General features: G+C 41.4%; 1 protein-coding gene across 1 annotated transcript; it reads right to left on the reverse strand.

Annotated features, from left to right (window-relative positions):
• Nucleotides 1–26,749, reverse strand: abcb7 (ATP-binding cassette, sub-family B (MDR/TAP), member 7). Its single transcript, XM_080901518.1, has 16 exons — nucleotides 26,590–26,749; nucleotides 25,223–25,306; nucleotides 25,057–25,134; nucleotides 23,772–23,891; nucleotides 18,911–19,043; nucleotides 15,450–15,718; nucleotides 14,756–14,844; nucleotides 13,449–13,536; nucleotides 11,166–11,340; nucleotides 10,472–10,629; nucleotides 8,244–8,407; nucleotides 7,941–8,070; nucleotides 7,305–7,476; nucleotides 3,791–3,894; nucleotides 2,981–3,088; nucleotides 1–1,661 (listed from the first exon to the last, which is right to left on the reverse strand). The coding sequence occupies exons 1-16, from the start codon at nucleotides 26,737–26,739 to the stop codon at nucleotides 1,443–1,445; spliced, it is 2,241 nt and encodes a 746-aa protein (XP_080757644.1). The 5' UTR covers nucleotides 26,740–26,749; the 3' UTR covers nucleotides 1–1,442.
• Between the last annotated feature and the right edge of the window lie 277 nt (nucleotides 26,750–27,026).

Here is a 27,026-nt window from a genome sequence, read left to right on the forward strand (position 1 = left end):
CTAAGAAATGTGCACTGCTCTGAGTGTCATCTTGTGATCGCTCTTAGACGTGTCAACCCCGATACCATGATAGAAAAAATAAATGCCTATAATCTTGTTTTATACATCGTCATAGCTCTGAAATTAAAAACAGAACAAGCATATGGAGCCGACATCATTGTTATTTAGAGAAAAGCCAACATTTATTAATCTGAATTGTACCAACACACCAACATAGTCCAAAGCACTATGAAGCAGAGTGTGAAAGACACCCAGTGATAAATTTCTTCATTTTTAGATAAATTATAGCAATGGTCCAAACAAAAAAATGCTTCGTAACTAAAGCAACTCTCAGAAAGAGAGGGTGTGTGTGCACTGTCCGTCTTTCCAAATCTACACGTAACCTTCACACGGAAAGAGTCTTTACTTTGGTCATACACTCAAAAAAATATCAATCTTCCCAAATAACTGCATCAGAAGAGGCTTGTCAACCAAGGCTAAGGGATATGATGGTTAAAAAAATGCTTTTAAGATGTTACCTGTAAATGAAGCTCAAATTGTAGTGAGACCCGTCCATGATTTATTAGAGTTCCTTCCTCTTAGTCTCAGTGTTATGCTTACATGAAAGTGACCGTGACATACGAGCAGTTCACGGGGGAGCTGTTCAGTGTTTTTTTGAGTGCCGCCATCTAAATGATGTACAAAGGCATTGACGTTCCACAAGTCAGTTTTATCGTATAATTGTGTGAACAGGATAATGAACTTGTTTGCACAAAATAACTCGTGCAAACAAGATAAAAAATATACATATATCACCTTCTACTGGGATCAGATCATCTGCACATCTTCACATTTTCAGAATAAATGTCGAGAACAACGTGACGGGCAAACATACTGCAGCACAGCCTGCTGCACGTATACACCCTTTATATATAAAAACCAAACCTAAGTTTCATTCCTTTTGTAAAGAATTGTTTTTAAAAATCATATCAATACAAACTGCATCATTATCAAGGCATATGAAAGTCATTACATGTATGCTCATCTGTTTCCAGAGCAGAGGAAGATGTCAATAAACCTGATGTCAAAAAAAAAAATGAGGAGGAGGGGGCAACCATGTTGACTAACAGATGTCTTGCACGCACGTATGTGATATACAAGGTCTCTTATGCTTTGCTTCAGCTGAGACAACTGGCATATAAGCTCTCTCTCTCTCTCTCTCTGGACATCAGCCAGTGCTAAACACTCTTGCTCCCTGTTCCTGCTCCTCCTCCTCCATTTTGGCGAGCGCTGGCCTTTATTTCCATGGAGAGGAGGAGAGATAGTCATAATAACAGGGTTTTGGCTGGAGTGGGTAGTGGGGTAGTGGGGGATGTACCCGCCTGCCCAATAGCACGCAGACCAGGGATTCCAGTGTAGGCCATCTGTGAGGGATGAACAAACATGGTGGGTGGCAGCTTCTCTCAACAGGAGCAGTTCCCACAGCCTTTCACACTGTTGAGGATCTCCTCCTGCAATTTCTTCCTCTCCTCCTCCTTCTGGGACAGCCGCTCGGCCCGCGGCTCGGCCGAGTTCTTGCTGCTGTTCAGGATTCTGCTGTTCTGAGCGTTCCAGAGGTTTCCGTATAGGCTGCCAGCGGTGCTGAGCAGAGCCTGGTGGGTGCCTCGCTCCGCCACTTTACCCTAAGCAGAGAAAAGGAAACCAAATTATATGGAAAAAATAAAGTCTAAATGGTGGGGTGGGGGGTTTCACAGGACAATAAAAAGGGCTGTTAACACAGAATCATAGCTAGCATCTCTTCACGGCCACTCTCTTTGCAGACACCCCCCCCCCTCCAATAAGAATCCCTGCCGCCTCCCCAACAACTGTTGCATTCCTCTTGCAAAACACGCAGACACGCACGCAAATCCACACACATGCCACACAGCCCTCCCACACAGTCACACACAAATGAAAGCACCCCCCTCCCCCCACCGCCCATGAGCATGCAGAGGTGTTGGCATCATCTTTAGTGCACCCAGGATGAACATGTGACTGCTTCCGCTCGTTATTTTAATGAGCACCCCAGGCAGTCCTCTGCTGGTGACACTAGCAAACGCCGTGGCGACATCACACGCAAACATGCCTCCTCGCCACGACCCTCTGATCCCCGCCATCTGACTCGGGAAACACGAACGGCACAGGCTCAACTCGCCGCAGTTCAAAGAGAGCCTCTTCTCATTTTATCCCATCTGACTCGAGCGCTGGCGGAAAATGTCACTTCACCTGTGTTACATTTTATTTGAAATCTTTCTTTCCAGATAATAACTGACTTCACTGTGTTGTGCTCTGCAACGTCTCCGAGCCCAAGCAGCTGGGACAGCTCTGTAATGCAGCACACAATAGCAAAGCACACCAAGTATCGCTGCTCACCTCCACCCTGACTTAAACGCATCTGACCGAAAAACCGCATAAAGCCATTTGTATGGCGAGCGCCGCGGAAAGACATGTTTAGTCGTGGATAGGGCCTCATCAGTGTCTGGGAAGCTGGCCCATACATTATTAGTCACCGAGACAAACAAGACACGCCATCTGACCAAAACACCCAGTTGAGTCTGACTGGTTTAATGAGCCCTTATGGAGAAAATAATACATTCACTTCTACCAACAGTGTCCTGTTGTTGTTGAAATTAATGAGAGAAGCTAAACAAAGCATGTTTTTATCACGTACATTCAAGAAAGGTAAATAAATGAGTGCCAAAAAAAAAAAAAAGAAAAAGAAAGGAGAGAGACAGACGACTTGCTAACTTATTTCTAGTTGCTGGCACAAGCGGTGCACTGGGGGTCACGCAGTGCGGGTCATCATCCTTCAATGTAAAATCGTCTAATTGGACTGGCAATTAACACACTGTGTGTTTATACTTGGGCACACTCAGCAGTCGTATGAAATTGCATTACACCTGAAGATGTTAATCAGGGCAGAATGAGATCAAGTAAAAAAAATAAATGGCTGAGTTCTCACCTCATTGAGCACTATAATCTCATCTGCGTCTACGATGGTGGAAAGCCTGTGGGCGATAAACACAGACGTCCTGTCCTTCACCATCTCCTTCATTGAAGTCAGGATGTTCTGGATGCACACAAGGACAAATAACATTACTACACTGTTAAGCTTTACAAGAGTACCCCCGTAATCCAAAGGAAAATATTTCCAAGTTTGCAATAACAAAGGTCTGAAAAGAAAGGGAGGAGGGGGGGAAAAAAGAGAGCATGAATGACAGGAAATATATGAAATGTACTCGCAAACTTTGATTTGAAAGAGAAGCTAAGTCAACACAATGTTGCTCAGCAACATCCACCTCCATATGCTTTTTTCTTTGCAGTGTTTACATATGATAATTTAAAAACACCATCATGACGAGAAGCAAGAGAGAGAGGAAATAAAAAACTCAATTAACAACCACGTCTACTGCCCCACTCTTTTCCCTGAAGTTCAGTGAGGGCGTGCTGAACTTTCTCATTAAATGTAACATTTACAAAGACTGTGTGGTTTAAGCTGAGCTGGAGATTAAGTAGGAGAAAACAGTGGCAGGTGGCAAGGGAGAACATGGGGGTGGTATGCGTGCGTGTGTGTGTGTGCAGCGGGTGTATGTCGCAGCAGGTATGTGACGCAGGAATGAGCTGAATTATTGTGTACCTACAGCAGGTGACTGAGTGGGTGTTTGTTCTGTTAAATGTGTATGCAGACATGCTAATGTGTGCGTGCAGCCAGGAGCGGGCATTTGTGGGTATATTAGAAATTGGTGCTAGTGTCTGTCACTGTCAGACTGACCTCTTCAGTGATGGAGTCCAGGGAGGAGGTTGCTTCGTCATACAGGAGGATGGGCGGATTCTTTAGTATCGCCCGTGCGATTGCGACCCGTTGCTTCTCCCCTCCTGGAACAAACCAGACGTCATAAATAGCAAGGCGAATGCCAAAACCTTTGAAATACGCGTTACTGCAAGTCTCTGTCTGACCCTTCTCGCTAGATAATTACCTCAAACTGAGGGCCAACACCTAGACTATACCAATGCTACACATTTCAGTCTGGTAAGAAAAGGAAGAAGAAAAAAAAAAAGAAAGGAAAAAAAACCAGACCTGATTTAATTGTGAAGAAAAATCAGCAGGACGCAAAGATTTCTCCCGCTGTGCCTGACTTTGCCTTTATTACATATGAGCCGTGTGCGGCCACTTGAAAGCGAGCGGTGTTCGGGGAGAGTAAATACTGCTGGCAGTGGAGAACAGAAATGAAGAAAGTTAGGAGTCTGAGAGCCCAGACTGCCTCCTTCCTCGTCCCCCACCCCCCACTCCCTTCCTCCTCTCGCAAACTCACAGGCAGCTGTCACGTACAGCCGCAGTGAAATTAATGAGAAGTTAGTCACGTCTTTATTTTGTCCATTCTCTCACTCACTCTGTCACTCCACATAAAGAAATCTGTGCTGCCAGTAATTGCATCTTGAATGCTGAGTGAAAATGCTCACACTATGTGTGTTTACGTGGGCTAAATGAGTTGCACAGTGATGCTAGGAACCTAATACTACACAGTCATGTGTAGATCAAATGAGGGTGACTAACTGTAAGGCAACATGCCATTAAACAAGTTCAGACTCTAAATTGAAGAAAATGTTGAAGTAATGACAGTACAGCGAGAGATTAATCACAGTTAAAACTATTTCAAAAAGCCATGCTCAGAGGCGACATGTCAGGAAAGTCAGCTCAGCAGCTATATGATACAATGCTCCTGGTTCATTCATGGTACTTTCATATAAACATACTATGCTGAAACTAATGTCTCTAACAATGTGCTCATTTCATTGAATTTGATAACAAAGACAACAGAATTTATTTGAAAGAAAAGCTACAACATGTGCAACTCTTAAATAACAATGAGAACTTATTGCTTCATCTCTTTATTCTGCCCTACTTCACGGTCAAGATGACCTGCTGAAGTTCAAACTGAGCAGCCGTTACAGTGAACGTGGCATGGCTGTTGGTGTCAAATGGGCTGGTCACAAATTGCTGATATATTGAGAATTTTCCCACATAACCATCTGTAGGGTTTATAGAGAATGATCTTAAAAAAGAAAGAGCGAGAGAGAATATCCTGTGTTCTCTGGATGAAAATGTTGATGCCAGAGATAAGAGGGGAATAGTCAGACTGCTCTGAGTTGATAGGAAGGCAACGAAGAGAAGAGCAGCACAATCCTGACTCGTATCAACAGTTCAGGCTAGTGATGGGGTGAAATGGTGGCAGATTTTGGGCCTGCTAATACCAACACAGCATGGTTTAAAGCCACCAGTCTACCTGAGTACTGTTGCTGACTAGGGATGGGTACCGGTATCCGGTGCCATCTGACATAAACGGTAACCAGACCGAAAAGCAGCGCACATTTCGGTGCTTTATTTCGGTGCTTTTTTTTCCTGAGCTGTGATACACTTTAGATTCTAGCCAATCATTTTACGTTTCTGAGGCTAGTAGGCGGGGCCAGGTACGTACGTTCTTTTAGAGCAGAGCTACAGATTAAAAATGACCACGGCAAAGCGGGCAAAAGTCTGGCTGTACTTCACAGCAAAATATGCAAACTCAGCAGCAACAAGTGCTTTAAGCTGATACTGTGATACTGTCAAAGGAGGTAACACCTCAAATCCGATGAAACACCTGGCGACGCATAGCGTTTTTTTTAAAAGCCGAGAAATGCGCCGTATTTGATAGCTTGCTGTGAGACCTCACACCGAGCTGCGGGTGTGGTGCCTGTTATCGGACCCGGAGTTAGCAACATCCCCCAAAAACACGAAGAGGAGAGTCCTGGCCCCTAGCCCTGCCAGTGTAGCAGAAATGATGACAGATGATGATGGCAGCAGCAGCAGCCGTTCTTCTCTGCGTGAGTAGCTTAATGTTGTTCGTGTGTAATTTACGTTGAGTATGCTAACCACGTTATTACATTAATGCATGTAAGGTGAACTAGCAAACATCATCATAGCTACATGCGGCTGTCTTCTTGTTTGATGGCAGATACTCCCTTCACCCTGGCCAAAAAGGCTAAAATGACCAAAGAAAAAGTGGAAAACAGTTAAACATGAGCGGTTTTTGGATAAAGTTTGCGTTTTTTCCATTGTTTAAGCACTGCTTCCAGCCAAGAGTGATACCATATATGCCCCATAGCTGCAGAAAAGGCTAACATTGTTATCTTTTTACAAAAAAACAGCTGAACATGAGAGGTTTTTGGACCGATTTTGTGTTCTCCATTCTTTAAGCACCGGTTTAAGCACCATTTAAGCACCGGCACCGTTTCAAAAGTACCGGTTTGGCACCGGTATTGGATAAAACCTAAACGATACCCATCCCTATTGTATCCGTATTGTATCCATCCTATGATGGCTGCTTGCAGCAGGATAACATGTGCCATGTCACAAAGCTCAAATCATCCCAGACTGGTTTCTTGAACGCGACAGTGATTCCACTGCACTTAAACAGCCTTCGCAGTCACCAGATCTCAATGCAACAGAGCACCATTGAGATGTGGTAGAGCGAGAGATTCCAATCATGAATGCACAGCTGAAAAATCTTTAGCAGCTGTGAGATCTTTTCATGTCAATATGGACCAAAATAATGTTTCCAGCATGTTTCTGAATCCATCCCATGAAGAAATGAGGCAGTTCTGAGACCAAAAAAAGAGGTCAAAGCTAGTACTAGCAAGGCGTGCCTAATGATGTGGCTTCTAAGTGTATATAGTCAGTTAAACTGTGTTACGTTTATATTTTCATCTTAGAAAAAAAATCTATTTTTCGCTATTAATTAAACATTTATAAAGTTATACAATTTACAATCCAGTGAAATAACATAAACAAAAAGTAGTTGATAACTGATTAAGCAAAATAGGGCTCAAAACATGTATTGTTATAACATTTTCCAACAAATGGTTTCAACAATGGTTTTGATTTTGGACTTTTAGCTGTTTGAACATAAATAACTAAATAAGAAGCCCATTTTTTTTCTTCTTAGAAAATTCCATTTGTCATGAATCATTCTTTTTTTGTGTGATTTTAAAATAAATGAATGGAACCAGTGGATACTCCTCAGTGAAAATAATAAAAAGCAAACAAACAAGAGAAACAGCCAGTCTTAGATTTCTGTATAACTACTATATTATAATGTGGAACTATTAGCGCGCAAATTATTAAGAGAATGGGTGTGATTTTCTTTTTTCCAGTGTAGTATACCATCCAGAAAAAAGCAAAACAAGGCTTTTCCGTGGCTTGCATGGAAAGAGCGTACTTAAACAGCAGGCATAATGATGCAGCTAACCTGACAGCTTGAGGCCCCGCTCCCCAACCTGGGTGTCATAGCCATTGGGCATCCTGAGGATAGCGTCATGGAGGCCTGCTAGACGAGCTACTTGATAGACCTCCTCTGGCGTGGCGTTGATTTTCCCGTAATGCAGGTTGTAGAAGATGGTGTTGTGGAACAGAACGGCATCCTGACAGAAACACAGTTAAGAAAAAAATAAGGCTTCAGAGATTATTTTTTTTGGTTTTTTTTAATTGCAGCAGTGAAAGAAACAGAAGACTGCAGTTACAAAGAAGGAGAACGTGAAGGAAGCAAATGACAAAAATATGTGCATGTACCATCTGTTCAGATCAGCCTCTGAGCTCACTGCAGTGAAAACCAAACTGAATTCAGCTCATTTCTGAATGCTATTGTTAATGGTTAATGTTACATTGTTCTTTGCTGCCCCCTTGTTGTGCTTAATCACTAACAATATATTATTACCTTTACCACTTAGAGACAAAAGGTCCATGTGCTTCTTCTGAGGAGGAGAAGGTTCCGACCCCACCACCCCACCCCCGCCAAAAACACAAAATAAAATAAATAAAAATCTCTGTGTGGCTGATAAAAACACTTTTTCATTTCTGTTTATTTCTGTGATGGATTTTCTCATACCTGAGGAACAACCCCCAAAAGCTTCCTCAGGCTGTCAAGGCTGACGTCTCGGATATTCTGCCCCGCTATGTAGATGTTCCCCCGCTGGGGCTCGTAGAAGCGGAACAAAAGCCGCACAATGGTGCTCTTCCTGCAACCAGACATGGAACCAATCGTCAGCATCCTTCTGTCTGTGAGCTGGGGGAGCTACACCCCCCACTCTACTGATGATATGTGATAAGACTGTCTAAGACATGCAAATAAGATGACACGGGCTGGGTTAAAGGTTTAACGTACAGCGCAGATCTTGGAAAGGTTACCTACCCCGACCCGCTGCCGCCAACTATAGCCACCTTCTTCCCAGCAGGTACTTCGAAGGACACTCCGTTTAGGACTTTCTGGCCCTCCAGGTATTCAAAATAGACATCCTCAAAGCGGATGGTGGCCTCCTGTGGTGTGATGGTTAATGGTGGGGCGAGATCCTTCTCCTAGAGCGCACCATCAGAGGGTTAAGACAGGCAAAATGGAAAAAGAAGGAAGGATCCAGAACAGCCACTGGCAGAGAAGGCTTAACATGATGCAACATTACTCCAACACCTTGTAAAGAGGCATACTGCTGGAGCACGGAGCCTACATGGACTGCATAAAGCGAGACATTCACAGCAAATTTGAGAGGTCGTTTCAAAAAGGCCGTATGAATCTTCACACGCTGCCCTTCACAGTGATTGAAGGATCAATAGGCGTGAAAACTTTCGGTACATACTGAGCTCAGTCACAGTGCAGCGATGCAGCCAAGGTCAGCAGTGAATAAAACGCTGTCCTTAGCTTCAGAGTAAAAGCATGTTCTGCTCAATGTCTATACCACCTAATAGCAACATAATCACACACTATCCACCTCAGTCAATTAATACAAATAACTCAGTCCATTAGTATAAACAGATGATAATTTCACACCCTGCGACATGGGAAAAAAGCCAAAATAATTTGTCTTTTATTTAGTGTTGCAGCTTCAAGAGAGGGAGACTTTTAAATTTTTTTTACATCTACATAATTGGCCAGTGTGTTACCAAAAAAAGACCCCAACAAAACCCCCACATACTCAGACAGTAATGGCCTGCTGGGCAGCGCCATTCCACTGGGAATTACAATGGAGAGGAATATTACTGATGAGAGAAAAGTAACTGGACAGATTCATTTCTCTGACTGTAATTACAGGCTGCAGATGAGAATGGCCTTTGTATTGTTAGGAAGGAGGTGCCCATTTGCACTTAAGTGCACTCTTCTGACGCAACATAGGCTGTCTAAAACAAAGAAAGGAAAACGATCCATACAATGAAACATCCCATGAAATAAGAAAATCAAATAAATATGAGGTTTGCAGATTAGAAATTGTACAAATGTTGGGCATTTTATAATTTAAAGAGCAGGATCTGTCTAAACGTTCCTAATTTCTATAGGATGAAATTGTGCACTGGTGGTAGATTAATCCCACAATTATTTCATTATTTTAGTCATTTTTCAGGAAGTACTGATAGAATTGTTATTTGCACCCTCAGCTGGCAGGGGAACAATAAAGGAGACACTGAGAAAGCTGCACTGCAGGCAGAAGTGGCTTTTGTTAACAACAAAAAAAACATTAACAAGGCAAAAAATTTACTTTAAGAGGCTGCCAGCTTCTTCAACCTCTCCTGTAACCACAGGATGAGACAGACCAATACCGTGCTTTGAAAGCGCACTCAGTAATCACTAATGACCAAAATTACATGAGTGTAGCAATTTTAACAGAAAGCCATTCACTTAAGTGCAGTTTGACCTTTCATTTCTCCCCACTGACACTCCTTTGTTTCTGTCTGTTTTGCTACCACTAGTCATAATCAATAATTGCGCTGGAACACAACACAAATATTAGGCAAGTTAACAAGTTTATCATTTGTATAGTCCAACAGATAATTGCAACACAACAAATTAACTGAAACACTGGAGTGAAATTAACTATAAAAACAAGGCAAACAAGGCCTAGTTTTTTTGGAGGGGGTTTAAAGAAAGCTTTTAATATACTACAAAACTCAGACTAAATTATGGATGCTCTAATTAAAAAAACACTGAATAAATCACTAAGTAAGCAGCCGATAGATCCACAAGAAATTCCCATGATATCCCCAAACTGATCGCATTAATGCAGCGAGCAATGTCATGCACTACAAGTGGCAATAGACGAGGAAGCACCTGAGTCACATGAAGCACGTAATTACTATGTTTGACTGCAACCTATCATTTTTTTTACAACACGTGCATAGGTTAGTCATGCAGCAATAAGAGAAACTCAGTCTGCTGTTAAAATCTTTTACCGCTCGCTTCTTTTTTAAAAATCTGCTGGAGAAAATGGATGGGTAACAGGCTTCATCACATTTTGGACTTGCCTTTATCTTCAATTTTTAAGATTCAACTCTGTGGAGATTCATTTATTCTGCTCTGATTCACCTATTCCGTTCTCTACCGTCAGGAGGAGAAAAAATAAATGTGAAGAAGCGCGTGACAGGCCGATAAGTTACCTTTATCTTGGTGTCGACGTTGAGCAGAGTGAAAAGAGTGTTCATGTCTATAAGGGCCTGTCTGGTCTCTCTGTACACTGTACCCAGGAAGTTTAAAGGGAGGGAGAGCTGAAAGAGCAGCCCGTTCACCATGACCAGGTCTCCCACCGTCATCGTACCTATAGAAAAGCAACAGAACAGCTTACAGCGATGCACATGCTCTTGCTCTACTGTATCATGTATGCGTCTTTGGATGCAAGATCCAAAAAATAAATAACAGCCAAACCTTTTTTCCTCCTTCTCTTTCTTTCAAGCTGAGAAAGTAGACAAACCATCTCCACCCCCTGTGATTTCAATTTCTGCATCAAAGCTATTTTATATCCTATTCATGCCACTTTTTCATGCTTGCTGTGTTTTGTTCTCATTTAGTTTCTATTATGCAGTTCAGGCAGAGTTTACTTTTCTTTTCCAGTTTCATCGGTCCATTTGATTTTGTTTTGAGATGTTTAAACTTATTTATGTCTAAACCCTATTTCCATTGTGTTCTTACCACAAATCATTGGCATGAAGAGTTATATTCAGCTCAAGTCAGTCTAGCAAGTTTTTTGGGGTTTTTTTTACCTTTACACATGGATCCAATTCAATTTATGGCTCAAAAGAAATCGGAAGCCCACAACAGACATTTACGTATCACCTTTCCAAGCTCCACACTCACCTGCTGCAATGCCCTTGCTAGCGAGCAGCATGATGGCGGTGAGGCCGACGCTGAAGATGGCACTCTGACCAAAGTTGAGCATGGCGAGTGTGGACGTGGTTTTTAAAGAGGATGACTCATAGATCTTCAGGAATCCATCATACCTTTCAGCTTCGTACTTTTCATTATTGAAATACTGCAGCAGAGATGAGAAGTATTAAGACACAGAGCACAGGCCACGGAGACAATGAGAACATTCACAAAAGGAATGAAAGAGTAAGTCGAGAGTGAAAGAGGGAGAGACTCAAATATGGTAATGGTTAAAGGTTAAGGAAGCATGGAGAGCCGTGTCGGCCAGATAGACACTTTTGCGCAGCCTGCCTCGAGGCTGCATTTGTTCTCTGTGACCGCTCTGGGCATAGTCTGGGTCTCAGTTGGCCTCTAAAGCACTTTTTCATGTCTCTGTCTCTTAATCTGCTCCCGTTAGATTTTAAAGGATGTGGAAAGCAATACAGCTGCCTTATCTTTGCATGGTGAAGATTTGGCAGTAAAACAGTAATAGCAGAATCACAACAAATGTTACAACTATTCGACAACTGGAACAAGAAAAAAAAGAGAGAGAAAAGCCTAAACATCCCGTGCAAGTTAAACAAGAATTGCTGCAGCTTTTTCATCACCGACATTGTCATCATCCTCTGTGTTTACATCTGTAGCAGCTTACACAGACACCTAGATTACTAACGGAGTGCACATAGCTCTTTTAAGTGTTACACCACACAAGCAGCACTAATTCTGATTAAGACATACAGCTATCGTTTAAAGGGGGGGAAAAAAGAAAGCGCCTCAGCCACCAGCACTCTCCTGCACATCTCTTAAATTCGGCACATAAAACAACAATATAATCATAACAATCCTCCTCAACTCTGCTGCCAATTACCTAATATTGTTGCTGCACGGCTGTTTGTTTAGCTTGCATCATTGTTTCTCTGCTCTGGTTAAGTGGGCGATTTGCTTCTCTAGCTAACGGCAGTGGTGCTGTGCGGACACAGACCTGCCACTGATTTGCATATAAGGAAATGCACCAAATAAGCGAGACTAGAAAGTAGCGCATGGAGGACAAACCGAAGCAGTGCAAGGAGCCGTATTCAGGTTCTCATCCAGCCCTTTGTGAAAGTGGAACGGATTTCTGAGTGGGCGGAGATCTAATTACATATGCACACTCACAGCTCAGAGTGATGCTAAATCCGGCCGCATTGACACAGATGACACAAAATAACACAGAACAAAACGTTAAGAAAAACAGGACGCAAAATAATACGGCAAAGAAAATAACATGGTATCCAAAATATATCTGCAACGGCCAACGAAGCAATGAAACGCGACACTGATTATGTTTGTGTTTGTGCTGTGTACTAAAAGATTGCCTAAAAAGAGATTTAAAACTGAACGAGATAGAGTTTTAAGGTAATGTGACCTTGAGAAAAGTTTACAGTAATCTTTACTGATCACATCAGGCAGGTGAGACTCTTTCTCACTCATAAACCACCCAGGACTTCAGATGACATTTCTATTATATTTTTAAAGCCCCCAGTGGCAGATACCTTTCAGTCCAAAACTATAATTGGGACACAATTTGGGCCATTGACTAAACCGTGAAAATAGTCCTGAGTGTCCGGTGATAAATGTCTCATTGTTTGTAGCTACTGAAGTGACATTTACAGAAATGGTGGACAATTTCATACTGAGAAGAAGAGTGCCGCAGAGAATTAAGAGGAAGAAATGAAGACAAAGAAATATGAGAAAAGTAAAAACACAGGAAATTATGCTTTTATAATGTGTTAGAGCTGAAAAGAAAATAGCTGATGGAATAACCAACAGAGAATTAATCAAATATTTTGATATATTCAAGTAGAAATGCAAAAGAATTCCAAGTCTATGAATTGGGATAATTTGAGGTTTTTGTGACAGATAAAAATGATTCTGAAATAATTAATCCATGTTTTACAAACATTCTGACCTTATACATATATACAAAAGCATGCTTTAAATCATTTTCCTGAAATTTCGTCTAACATAATAACAACCATTCTCCAAGCCAAGGTTTGAGTGCTTTTGCAGCGTTTTTCTTATTGCTGGTGTTTGGCCTCTCAGGGCCACTGTATTATAGACCTCAAATAGATAATATAAATATTTAGATGGTGACATACACATTTGTTAATATCGATGTGCCTGGTCAAAGTCAGCTCAAGGAGCAGATTTGGTAGGTGTGTACAGGTGCGTGTGTGTGGGGCATTTAAAACTCACCTTAACAGTCTCGTAGTTGAGCAGCGAGTCAATAGCTGCATTGCCTGCTTCGTTGTCTGCTTTGTTCATTTCTATTCTGAAACGAGTCCTGTGTGCACAGACACATGAACAACATGGCAGTCACTTGCATCAGTACAAAAACCCGGGTCATGGACCTTTCCGGACTGTGACACTGGCAGTTGGAGCTCCATTGAAGTAAATATTTGAAATTTATTTGGTTAAGTAATTTACATGCAACAGTATCAATTAAATGTTCACAGGAGTTCTTTCTTAATAGAGTAGAGTCTTGCTGACTCTCTTCCCTGGGAGAAATCTTCCTACTTTGAAATAATAGCTTCAGTGTGACTGGTAATTCCAGTCCTTAATGTGAGTAATGCACAGCTTGTAAATTTGGTCTACTCATTATTGCCACGATGAAGTTGCTTTTGAAAATGAAATGCTATTACATGCATTTCATTATCGACAAACTGAAAATCAAAACAGTGATTGGATTTTTTTTTTTCCTATCAAAAATGATAGAAAACGGGAGTTTGGTGCAAATTCTGGCGAATCCTTATGTGTAATGGGTTGGTGTTGCCACGGATCAGGCTTGTTTTAATACATCTCATGAGCATTCGAACAGACTGGGCTCTGAGAAGTTTTAAAAAGAGGCTCTTTGTCATGTTCTAGCAGTTAATGAGCAGTTTATCCAACGTGGGTGGACAATGTGAGGCCGTTACTATCAGACAGAGGTGCTGACAAGGAGGCTGTACTTGGCTGGTGGCAAAATTTAGGCAATTTGGGAAACCATCGACTATCGTTTGATGGCTTAGCCTCTTGGAGCAAAGAGCTAATATTTCATAGCTTTCAGTGTAGCCATAAAATATTCCAGTTGTGTGCTCTGGTCTTTGATTACCACTTTGTAGTCAGAGTCCTTTTAACCAACTGAATTTGTGCAGACTTTGTTTGCAAATAGATAAACATTGTCTGACAAACTGGTTGTAATTGGAAATCAAAAAGTTTCTGGTACCAAGAAACATTTTTTAACATATTCATCCAATTTCAAAAACATTCTGTAAGTGGTTGAGACTTTTCTAAGAAACAACCACATCGATGCTAGGACCCAAGGTCTCACAGCAGAACACTGCATTGTAATCAATCTTATGTAATTTGTCGATGGCTTTAATCGTGGCTGATTTGTGGATTTCAAAGTGAGCATTTTTACAATGCAGAGAGCCACAGAAATGTTAACCGAATCTCTTTGAAGCAATTACAAATCTGAACAACAGGCAGACACAGAAAAAAAGCAGAAAAAACATCAATCCTACCTCCACTGTGTGACGAGAATTGTGAAAATGGTATACGCTGATAAGGTACCCAAGGCCACTGCTGCAAACTGTCCGCCACACTTGTAATACTGCAGAGGAGAAAAGCACAGGCAGGAAGAAGCATCTTTTACATGCTGTAATTCAACAGCACTGTGATAAAAGTCAAGAGACCACATCAGACCAATCTATTAGCGTCACACGGTACTTTCAGAGGGTATTGTTTTTGATCATTCCACTGTGAAAGCAATGGTTACAAATGAATAGGAAAAGACAAGAAGTACTCATGATGACGCTTTAGCTATTTGGCCAGTGGAGTCTGCACTTGTTACAGGCAATCTGATCATCCACAGTGGAGTAATAGCACGAACTAAAAGATGAGCCCATCTTTCAGTGGAAGAAGGGGCATCTGTTTAGGGCACACTCCACAGGAGGACATTAAGATGCAAGAAAGCTTTAGGTTTCATCATTAGCACTAATGGGCCCACCAAAAGTTCACAGGGATTCATATTCCATTTAAAATGTAAATGAGATAGTATCTGTGAAATTAATTTCCGGGAAATCGGCTATGAGGAGTGGCAAGGTGATGTTAACATCAATCACTGAAACAGCAACACCAATAAGAAGTAAAAGCTGAAAAAGAATGCATAAGCACACTGTGTGGTAGTTTGTGTCTTCATTTACACCTATAACTCACCAAAATGGCACTGACGAGGGCCATCTCAAAGACCGTGGGACCGAGATTGAAGACGAGTGCGCTCAAGACAAAAGAGATCCCCCGCGTGCCGCGGTCGATGGCCTTGGACAGCGCCCCTGTCTGTCGGCTGAGATGGAAACCCAGATCCAGATTGTGCAAGTGCAGGAAGACGTTCTTTGCTATGCGTCGGATGGAGCTCTGGGCCACCTTGCCGAACACGGTGTTCCTCAGCTCGTTGAAGAAGGCTGCACAAGCCCGTGAGGCACCATCTGGGATAGCGGAGGAGATGGAGAGTTTAGGACACCTGCTGTGAAAAGCAGGGAGGTTTAAACTGCAGAAAGTGAGAAACTATTGCCATCCTGAGCACGGGAGACTGTTAAAAGGCAGCAAAACAAGAATATGACCCACACTTGTCTTGTCCTATTAAACAGAACGCAGCACATTGAGGCACTTAAGACTAGACAGGTTTTAGGCTCATTGACTACTCTGAGGAGACGGATCGTATGAGGTGGCAAGACAAGTCTTTCGCATCATCTCTGGTCTGCAAGCCCTGCAATGCTACAGCAGCAGTCTCCCCTCTGTAATTACAAAGCAGAATGCTGTCTGAAGCCTCACTACTATAGCGGGCCAGCTCACTGCAGACTGAAGGGAGGGAGGGTATCCGAGTGTTCAGCAAGGCATTGAGCGTGTATACCGACAGAACAGAGCAACAGAGACAAGGTTTTATAAGAATGAAATGTTAAGGTGTGATCAAGTTGTCAATAAACAGGCTTAATTTGAATGCAGCGTCTAGACTTTCAGTGAAGGAGAGAAGTGGAAGCAAGCATGTCTTTATGTTAAAGAAATTATCCAATAATAAGATTTTTTTTTCAAAGGATCATTAATATACAGCAAGAAAACTGAGCTGTTCAGTCCGATAGCAACTCCAATTAAATACTAAAAAGAAAAGTCAGTTCATCTGAGCTCTCACACTGCTCATAAATTGTTTTACAAGCAGATGGCTAGCATGACTGTCACAAATTGATATTAGTCTGTGTTTGAATGACATGTGGTCTTCCTGTGGTGATTTCACTGAGTTGTGTGAATACATGGCACATCTGCTGAGACCAAAGTCAGGGCAATAATCGCTCTGTCTGCCGCTCTTCGTGGGGCTGTAATGTGGCGTTAAATAGAAATGCTCATCTAATGAACAATGTGTCCACATCTGACAAGGTAGGATGAGCACGGTGCACCCTTTTCAGCCAAATTACACCAGACACTGCAACCTACAAGCACTGTGTCCTCTGTGTCACAAAGAAGAATCTTAAAAAAATGAAATCTCCCTTTTGTAACAGCATCCTCATTTTCTTTCCTCATTCATTTTTCTTTGTCACCCCAATTCATCTCATCTTGAGCCCCCGTCATGTGCTTCAACTGTAGTATTAGTGTATAAGACCTAAGTGGGCTTATTAGAACAAGTGGCTACAGGGCTAGCATACAGAGCTTACAAGCTGATCTTAGTGAAGGCCACAGTGACTTACAGTGGTTGTTAGTATTGTCATGTTTATTCATTTTATACTGCTTTCCAGCAGCAGTTCCCAGAAATCCTACGCTAATCAGGAAGGCACGTCACATTCACATCTCACTCCTGACTTTTTTCTTGTACTCACAGAAGCATTTAGACAAAGAGAAGAAAAAGGTGACCCCAAAAAAAGAAGTGAAAGAAGTAGAGCTGGGCGATAGAACGATAACGATATGTATCGCGATATAACTTTTACTCGATAGAGAAATTAAGCTATCGCGATAGACCTCGCCGCTCTTGTCCTCTTAAAAAAAAAAAAAAAAAAAGTCAGCCAATCCAAATTAAGTAGCGCAGAGCCGAACCAATCACAGCCGCAGCGTCACGTCGCGTGACTTGTTACGTACAGCACAAGTGCCAAGCCGCACGTGTGTTTGTTTGGGAAGCAGCCAGCGGGTAATGGAGCCAGCGCCTAATGGAGGAAATGAGTGTGCCGACTAGAAAAATCAACCGAGCGTGACCGAAGAGAAAACAGATGATGGTTCCAACGCCGGAGAGATTGTCGAACGGAAGAGCCATAGAAGTTCCGTAGTGTGAAGGTATTTCGGCTATTTCAAGTCTGACAAAAAACAGAGTAGCGCGCACTGTAAATTGTGCCGAAAGCAAGTCTGGAAATACAATAAACTGGTGCATGCGTCACACTGTGCGCCACGTTATTGTTTCGGTGAAATTAACTTCTACAATACTGTTACTGTTAATTGTACTCTCTGCAGTGTTTAAATGCTTACATATACACACAGTTACTGTCCCTCCACACACACGACTCGGTTCTGCTTCTATGCCCCAGCTTTGTTTACTTTTTCAGACCGAGGCTTCTAGACTTCTGATTGGCCAACATTTCTGCACGGTTAGGAATCTAGCGCCACCTGCTGCTTTGGCATGTTCATAGCAGCGTTTTCTTTCATTTCTCCCTTTATGTGTGGACGGGATTATTTTTTAAAACGAAAACGGAAAATCTCCGTTTTCAAAAATACCCGTGTACGTGTGGACGTAGCCTCAGTCTCTGACTGGAAGCGCTAATTCGTCATTCGGCTTTTGTCAGACTAAAGTAACTGTTAAAACTGTTTGAAAAGCTCAGCTATACAACAAGGAGAGATTGAGAATTTCCTTTTAGTTCTCAGTTTATTGGATATTGACAAAAGTTAGTCAGTTTTGTCTGTTCTTCTGTAAAACAAACTAAGATTTATTTTTAGAATTAATATTTTGTTTCTAAGTGGAATTGACAATTTAGTAGTCTGTTTCGTTTGTTCTATTTTGAAACTTAGACGCTTTAGCGGCTGCCTTTTGTGTAGTTTGCAATATTTGCCTTTATCTATCTGAAAAAGTCTCATGTTCCTTAAGTACATCTACCCTGTTGAACTTATTATGGGAAATAAATATTTAAATAAAAACAAGCTGCTGATTATTTCACATTTTACTTGTGAGCAACGGCACATTTAAATCTTACAAATATAGTTATTTGGCTTATATCGTGATAGATATCGTTATCGCCTGAAATGAAAAAAACATATCGTGATATGAAAAAATCTCATATCGCCCAGCTCTAGAAAGAAGCAACCCTGGCCTCGCCACAGCACGAAAAAAATAACTACCTAACCACTTTCAAAGGACATTGCAATTTCTTCTCCACTGCTTTATAAATCTATTCACCTCTGTTTGCCTTGAGAGCTCACAGGTATCATACATGATCGTCCTCAGCACTCACGAGAGGGTCGTGAGGATTAAAAGGAACTCAGACACAGAACGAAGCTCATAATGTAAATAATGTGAGCGAGTAGCAGAGGTTGTGCCGTGGCATTGATATGAATGTGATGAGAAAGGTCAGCCTGTAGATAATAGGCAGTCCCACAGTCCCATCTGATGAGCGCGGCACCTGCCAGTGCAATACAAGTCTGGGACTTACAGCCAATCAGCACGGCCGTTGCCATGGTAGCCACAGTGCTTGGCGCGTCATTTAGGTTCAGCATGTGTCCCGACATCTGGTTAAGCTCGTCCACTGCATACTTAAACATGAAGGGCACCATCACATTGGTGATCTGGGAAGGGAGAGAGAGAGGGACAAAACACTCAGAGGAGGAAACAGTTTCAAATAGCCTATTAAACTGACATATGTGTCCAGAGTCTTCTTTTTCTGGCTTTCTGTGGTGTCTCTGTGTGTGCAAACCTCACAGGTCTAGAAAGTAAAACTCCACTGTTACAAAGTAAAAACCAAGATTACCATTCAGGTGCATTCAGTTATGTGTATGCATGGTATGGTATGCTGGGTAGTGTGCATGCATACATATGTTTTCATTGTGACTGGCTGTGCTGGTGCTGGAGAGGAGGCTGGTGCTTCCTGCTAATGGAATTGAAATGGTTATTAGGGCTAATTAAAAGCACAGGGACAGCTGTGTGACTCAGGCTGGGCGGTCCGCTGCGCATTAGGACAGACAGAAAACACGGCATCACAGAGCAAAGCATTTTCATTTTTAAAAACCATTTCATTTGAACATCTCAACCTCTAACACGGGGGTTACTTTATGTTCCTTTACCCCATCGAATTCTGTGGGGTATAAATTTAATAAAATATGACCAGCATATGTGAAATAAACCTGTGCCACCTCTGATGTATGAAGGACACCTAATAATGGCCCATTTAAAGTGCAAAAGCTACATCTCTAGGGTTCCTGCTTAATACTCTTGGGTATTATGCTCAGACAATAGAAGTCCTCTGAGTCCCTCAAGGAAAAACAATATCTGCCACTTTGCTACCAAGACAACAGAACATGACACAAAAATAGCCTGAGCCTATTATCACAGGGCCAAAACATGTCCTCAATTTTACCACTAATACATGATAAGGTTGGATGCGCTCTTCAAATCCATTAACGAGCAATGCTGGAGATTAAATTGACACTATGTCAATCTGTACCTCGCAGTATGTCATCCCATAATAGAGATGCTGTGTCAAGTAGCGGAGAAAGGCTTCGGGCTACAAAGAATTAGCTTAAGCTTATAGCAAGGCATGCAGAAAGAGAAGGCTTTCTTTGAGGGCAACAAAAACAAGAGCTAGTATATAATCATTTATTTGAAATGAAAATGTCACCGATAATGTCCCTTGCAGAGGTGTGATGCACTTTAACCGCATAATTATTCTGCTGATTTAAAAATTGCATCCACACTGCTGGTGCTTTTAGTTCAAACAGACATACTGCAGAAATCAGGTTAACTCCAGCCAAGCAGGAAAAAGGGAGGAGAAGATTGGATTGCATGTATGAGCTCTCTCCTCTTTAGCACACACTAGAGGGAGCCATGCTGAGTGGCAGCAGGACACGGTTATTGAGGAGCTGTGAATTTCTGATTGTTTTCCAGGGTGTAAATTAGAGACCATCAACAAATGAAGAGGGAATGCATCACGCGATGATTGGTGCATGCCATTAATTATTTCATAAGACGCTGTTTTAAATGCATGACTGTTTTAGTTTCACATGGGATCTTTACCAAAAGGTGATCACCCATCGTGAGTACTCATGATGTTTAAACACAGGGTGGTCAGAGCTGAGAGGTTAATTGATTAAGCAAGAACATTTTTTTTTCTTAAAATAAATAAATATATATATGTCAAAAAGATTAGCGTTTTAATATGCTTAATTTGTGTTTCAGTAGCGCTACCTGCTGTGGCGACCCCTTGTGAGTAGCTGAAAGTAGCTTTTAGTACACAACTACAGAGTCACTTGTATCTCGTAACACAGCATCACTGTAGTAAATTCTCAAAAAGTTAAGAAAACAAGCTGATCAAAGCAAAACTTCATCCTAAAAAACTACCAGTACAGCTGTTTGTGTGCCAAAAATGATACAATTTTTTTGAAATCCTAACACTCATTAATTGAATTGCTTCCTGGATGACAGAAAACCAAAAGCAATAAGATATATAAACAGTGACGATACATCAAATTTACACAAAAAAGCATAATTTCCTGCAATAAACTGAGGACCTGTTCAGTGTGTACCCTGCCCCTTGTCGCACGACATCTGCGATAGGCTGTACAGGCTCGACCCGATGACCCTGAACTGGATAAGCAGTTAAGCAAATGAATGGATGTGCAAAATCACTGTATACAAAAGTGAAGCTACAGGTCAACTTTCTGCAAAGTAATGACATGCTGGTATAATTAATGACTAATTGACGCCACCCTTGCAAGAATTACATGTTGTAAATGTTTATTTGTTGGGGTTTGTTTTCATTAAAAATGAATGAAGCAGGTCCTGAATGCAATACTGAACGCCCCAATTTCATCTGTTGGGCTTCAGAGCACTTCACATCCACATTATCAGGCTTTTCACTTCAGTCTCATCCTACAACAACAGTGCCAAAAAAAAAAAGCTGGTGGCAAATAATAAAACCAAGCATTTCCTAACACAGAGTTTGTTAGACCTATTCAAATGACTTGGCTTGACACTGGCATTTTTTCATGACACTTGCTTCACAGATCTTACATTTTTGCACGTACTGAATTTCAAAAATTCAATTTTTCTGGAAATCTGTGAACGTTTTTTAGTTTAATGACAGCATAACTTTTCAAAAAGAAAGTGTGGATATGGCACGTTTACCCTTGTGCCCTCTCTTAAGCCTGAAATCAGCAGGAAATCTACAGTGTAACTGGTAACCCCTCTTAACCTGATGCCATAACGCTCCAGGCCAATCAGAATGTTCAAGCATTGCTGTAACACCAATAACATTGGTTTACAAACAAAGGGCTTTTCAACACTGGTTTTGCACACAGATTTCCCCAGGTTCTGTTAATATTTTAATATCAAATATTTTGGATTTTATATATTGAGAAAAAAAAATTTTTTTTAAACTTCTTGCTTGAACTGCTGTCAAAAAGCCAAATTAGTATTTGTGTGAATTATTTTTAGCATTCATTCAAGTTTTTGCCCATGTTTTTATACATTATATTGAAAAAAGACACATGCATGCATAACAAAACAAACACAATTTCTCACTTTTTAAAACTGATTTCTTGTCTTTAGCATTTTTAATTAAACAGAGCTGAAATTATTTGCAAATTCGATTAATCTTTTTTTTTTTGGTAAAATATAATACACATTTTTATGATGACTGTTATAACTAATAATGGTGGATTTAACTGAAGCCAGTGGTAACCTTGGATTATAACCTCTCTTCGTCACTGTGTTTCACTGTGAAAAGCCACGTACATGATTTACCGAATTGTTTCTTAACATACTGATGATGTCCTTGCCTAAAACATCTACCAGGGGAGAAATTAATAATCCTCATTTCCAATTACCAATTCTCTAAAATGCATCTCTTTTGAAAACAGTAACAAATTAAAATGAGCAGCAACATGCAAGAATGACTCTGAAGCTGTGGGAATATATGATGAGTGAAGACTGCAGGGGTTTTGTGCTAGTTAACAACTCTGTCTACAATCAGCTGAATTTATTTTGTCAAAGTATCTTGCTTTCATCTAAGAATATCTGGCTCCTAATAGGGCTGGGCGATATGACCCAAAATTCATATCTCGATATTTTTTACCTAGATGGCGATATAAGATATATATCTCGATTTTTTTTTTTTTTTAAAGCCATAAAGGAAGAACAAAAAGAGAGTTCTTAGTCAAAGCTGTGTCCCAGATGTCACACAGGCACTTTTATTAACATAGAGCATAGATGTACATAAAATTTACTCAAAAATAAATTATGAGCATTTATTAAATAATAATGCTCCATAAATAAAAGAAAACAATGTTGTTTTTGTGCATAACAAAAAGCTCACAATTGTGCAGTCAAAATGTAAACTAAAAGACGCTGAGCACAATAACAAAGACAGATTTCACAGCTGCTCTGTTCCCAACTTCTACTCTGTGACTGACAGCATTGAGTTTGAAATCCTCTTCGTAACCACGTCTCTTAACAGGTGCCATTTATGGTCCTTATACACAGTAGGGTAATATTACGTTGAAGCACAGTACGTATCACTCCGCGAGGCTCCTCGGTAGCCGTAATGCTCTGACAGTCTATCAAGCGCTGCAGCTCCGTAGCTTACCAAAGTCGTACTAAAACATTTTTTGACAGATTGCTGAGCGCTGTGTACCACATAAAATCGGTTCGCAGCCATCAAGCACAACCAGAATTCATACATAAGGCGCGCTGTCAACTTTTGAGAAAATGAAAGGATTTTAGGCTGTGCAGCGCCTCTGGGCTGCATGGCGTTAGCGTGGTTAGCTAGCTAACACGTTGACGGCGTCCAGCCCCACGCACGGGTCGATGCGCAGTAACTCATTAACGGAGATTTGCCGTGTCCGTCTTGTCGCTTCCTGCAGGTGAAGCGATGGGGGAGGAGGGGGAGTTGTATTCAGTGAAGGAGGGGCGAGGCCGAGTAACGTTGCGTAAAGACAAAAGTGGACGAAAGAGAGGCAAACTTGCGGCTCCACAAGTATAGCTTTAACGTAACATAGACTATATCGATATAAAAGATATTGTCACATCTTATATCTCGTATAAAAATATATCGATATTTTTTTAAAACTCGATATATCGCCCAGCTCTAGCTCCTAATGTCACAAGGGAGGGCATTAGCTGTTAGCTAACCTTCTTCTTCAGGGTGGAACAAATCCACAAAGCATAAAGCAGAAGTAATGTGATAAAAATATCAGTTGTTGTTAGGTAAGTCCAAGTAATGTGGCTAATCACCAGTCAAACTAATTAAATTATCTTTATATGATATGTATAAAAATAAATAAAAGAGAAATTAAGCTTACCTTGGATCCAGCGAGCAGGCCCAGAGAGAGTGCAACACGGGCTCGCAGGTCGGGTCTATCCTTCGGCCACACGTAAGACAGCATCGCAGACAGGATTTGAGCTGAATTCACCTCCTTCAGCTGTGTAAAAGACACAGCAGCAAACTTTATTTATTCAATAGAACACCTTGTAAAATATGTGGGATAACTGCTATGTTAACAGTCTAATGTGCCTCACTGGGCAATACTGGCAAACACCATACATTTAGCATTCAGTGTTGACAATCCCAGTAACCTAAAGATGGCTCTCTGGGCACGCACGTAGAACATCAAATGTCAACAGGAGTCCCCAAGGAGATATGGCAGCCACGATGACAGCAGAGTCTCCAGGTGGACTTGGGGATCCAGTCTGACACTACAAGTCCCACGAGATACCTGGGCTGTCATCCCAGCTGAGGCCGAGAGCCCACTGGTGCCAGCATAGCTGTTTACCCACGCTCCAACACACATCTGCCACAGGGACTCTCCACAGGCCGGAGAATATGCAGTAATTCCTCTAATCCACTCAATATGGTGGCACCATGTTACGACGCTGCTGTATGGCAGCACCTCCTAACAAATTACAGTGAAAGTGCGCCCAGCACCTGCTTTTAATCAAATACAATCAGCAATGTGTGACACTGCTGAGGGAGGATTAAAATGAACAGTTTAATGCACTACTGAAGTTTCTGTAAGGCCCAACTTCGTTACAGTTACTCGTTTTATCTGGAAATATTAAATGTAACTCAGCTTTCAGTTAAACTCTTCAATGTGGAGTTAATATTAATACCTAACCCAAGTTCTTGTAAAACGAATGTCTCTTTTATTCAAGTCACATAACATATGTGAAATTCTCAGGAGTCTTATTTTAGCGTTTCGCCCATTAGGCAATGAAGCCATTAAGAGTTTAAGAGTTCAGCCCCCTAACCCAATTTGACAGAGAAAACTCATTTGACCAGCAATAAGACAGTCTGTGTCAACGCAACATGCGGTTACATTTCCAGGTAGGTGTACATTAGATTACGGCATAAGGTTTCAGAGGGATTTGCAATTATGATGTAACTACAGCGTAGATTCAATGCAGCAGTTTAAATCAGCTTTAAGGCTGCGTAACACCAAACTGATTCACAGATATGACACTGTTTAGTTTTGTCATCTTAAGAATAACAATGGTCAGCATTTTCAAACAAAAAAAATTAAATGTTTCATGTCATCCAAGCATGAAAAGTTTCACTAAGTAATCATTAAAACACGGTACCGTACTCACCACATTTTTTGGGTCTGCGCTTAGTCCCCCGCCTGCATTTCCGTGCCAACATGTCCGTTTGTCTGTCACCTGTAAGTGCTGTGGAAGGGGAATTCACTGTTACCCTATATTAATTAATTTGAATAACAGGACGCCAATATGTGATTATTTCTTAATACACACTTACTTTTGCAGCTTCCAAAATCTGACGACTTTTTTCGCTCCTGTTGGTGCTCCATGTTGCCGTTCGTAGGTGTGGAGGTGAACTTGACTGAAACACACAAGAGCACTGATTTTACCAATGTTCCTAAATGTTTCAATAATCATGTTTACCACACAGAGAGAAAGTGTAAAGCAGTAAATAAAAGCAAGTAAAATTTAATAACCCAAAATTCACATCATGTAAAACAAAGAGCAGCTGTGCATGTTTGATTTGTCACAGTTTTTACTCCGGATGCACTTCCCTTCTATATTCGATTCCTCCCAGAATCAAATGGAGGATTTTTTACCTCTTTAGGCAAATGGGTAAACCACTACGCTCACATCATTTAAACAAATAAGTACTAAATATTTAATTCATTGTGTGATTTCAGCAAATTTTTTAAGCATTCATAGTCGGAGTTCAAAGGTTATGCAAACCAAACAAACAGAAGAGAAGTTGCCTAAACTGGTTTTTAAATAAAGGTTTGGTAAACGTTTTGAAACACCGAGAACAGGATATACCACACTGAAGCACAGTAATGGATCAAGCAGGACCTGAGTGCTTAAAAACACAGCATCTGTATGGTTCATTTAAGATCAAACTGAGCGTAAACCTACCCTGTAATAAGACTCCAGTGACTATGAGTGAAATAGGTTAACATGTTTGATACTTTCATTTCCTATAAGACACAGCACGACTGTAAACATCCCTCTTATCTGTTTTGACCTGCCATGTGAAGATGACAGATGAACGGCATACTTAACATGAGGTGAGAGTGAACCGTTCTAGTGTCAGACACATTAAATGGGAATGTGACAACTTGGAAGAGTTGGAGCTAAGAATGAATAACTTCTAAAAACAGTAAATGTGCCAAATAATTTATGACAGCGCGTTTACGTGACATGACAGTTACCCTAGGTTTGACAGGGTGGGACGGTCTTATCTAAGTTTTCAGTAAAGACCGATAACACGTGACTGGGACCTTTGACAGGCGTCAGACTTTGCACGCGCACACACACACACATATTGAACTGTATTTTTAAGAAGCCTGTTTGACTTTGACGTGCTTTCCGTTCAGCTGACATACATTCAAAACTAATAACGACGTTATGACATAACGTGAGTAACCTAAGTCGTTAAGTTAATGCAGGGTTAGCTACTTAGCCAGCTACTTAAAGCAAACCCAAACGGCTCTTTTAACAGATGACAACCGCCTGTTTCTCTAACAAACCAGAAAACAAATCATCTATCTAGGTATCATTCCTGAAAGTTACTTAGAAAGACTTTTTCTCTGCCCTTGCCTGGTGGCTAAAAGCACCGTGTCCTCTCTGACCAGCCCCGTCCTCACTCACCGGATATGTGCTTTGGCGTGCATGGCCAGCCCCCGGCTCATTACGACTTTTATTCCATACATGATACGAGCTCGTCTGCCGAATGAGAAGCGCTAGTTTTCGTTTTTGAAAGTGAATGCCGCATTTCAGCGGTGCCAACATCAGCGCCATGTTGTATGAGGAAGGAGGGCAGTTAGTCAACACGCCGGGTACGTCATATCCGGCCTTCTTTAACGTCGTGTCAAAGCTAGCAGGCAAGCAGGTTTTCTAATCGCTGCGTTTTGGCAAGGAATTGTTTTTAACACGACCTGTTTCGGTGTCTGTACATCTGCGAGTGAAGTCCTAACGCGGGTGTCTGTGCAGTAGCTACTCGAAGTTTAAGAGTTGAAGCTAACGGCAGAGCACGTTGTGTTCCTTGTGACACACCGTTAGTACGTGTGTGGCGCGGCGGAAAGAAG

This window comes from Rhamphochromis sp. 'chilingali' (assembly GCF_963969265.1).
Source record: "Rhamphochromis sp. 'chilingali' genome assembly, chromosome: 13".
Taxonomy (NCBI): Eukaryota; Metazoa; Chordata; class Actinopteri; order Cichliformes; family Cichlidae; genus Rhamphochromis; species Rhamphochromis sp. 'chilingali'.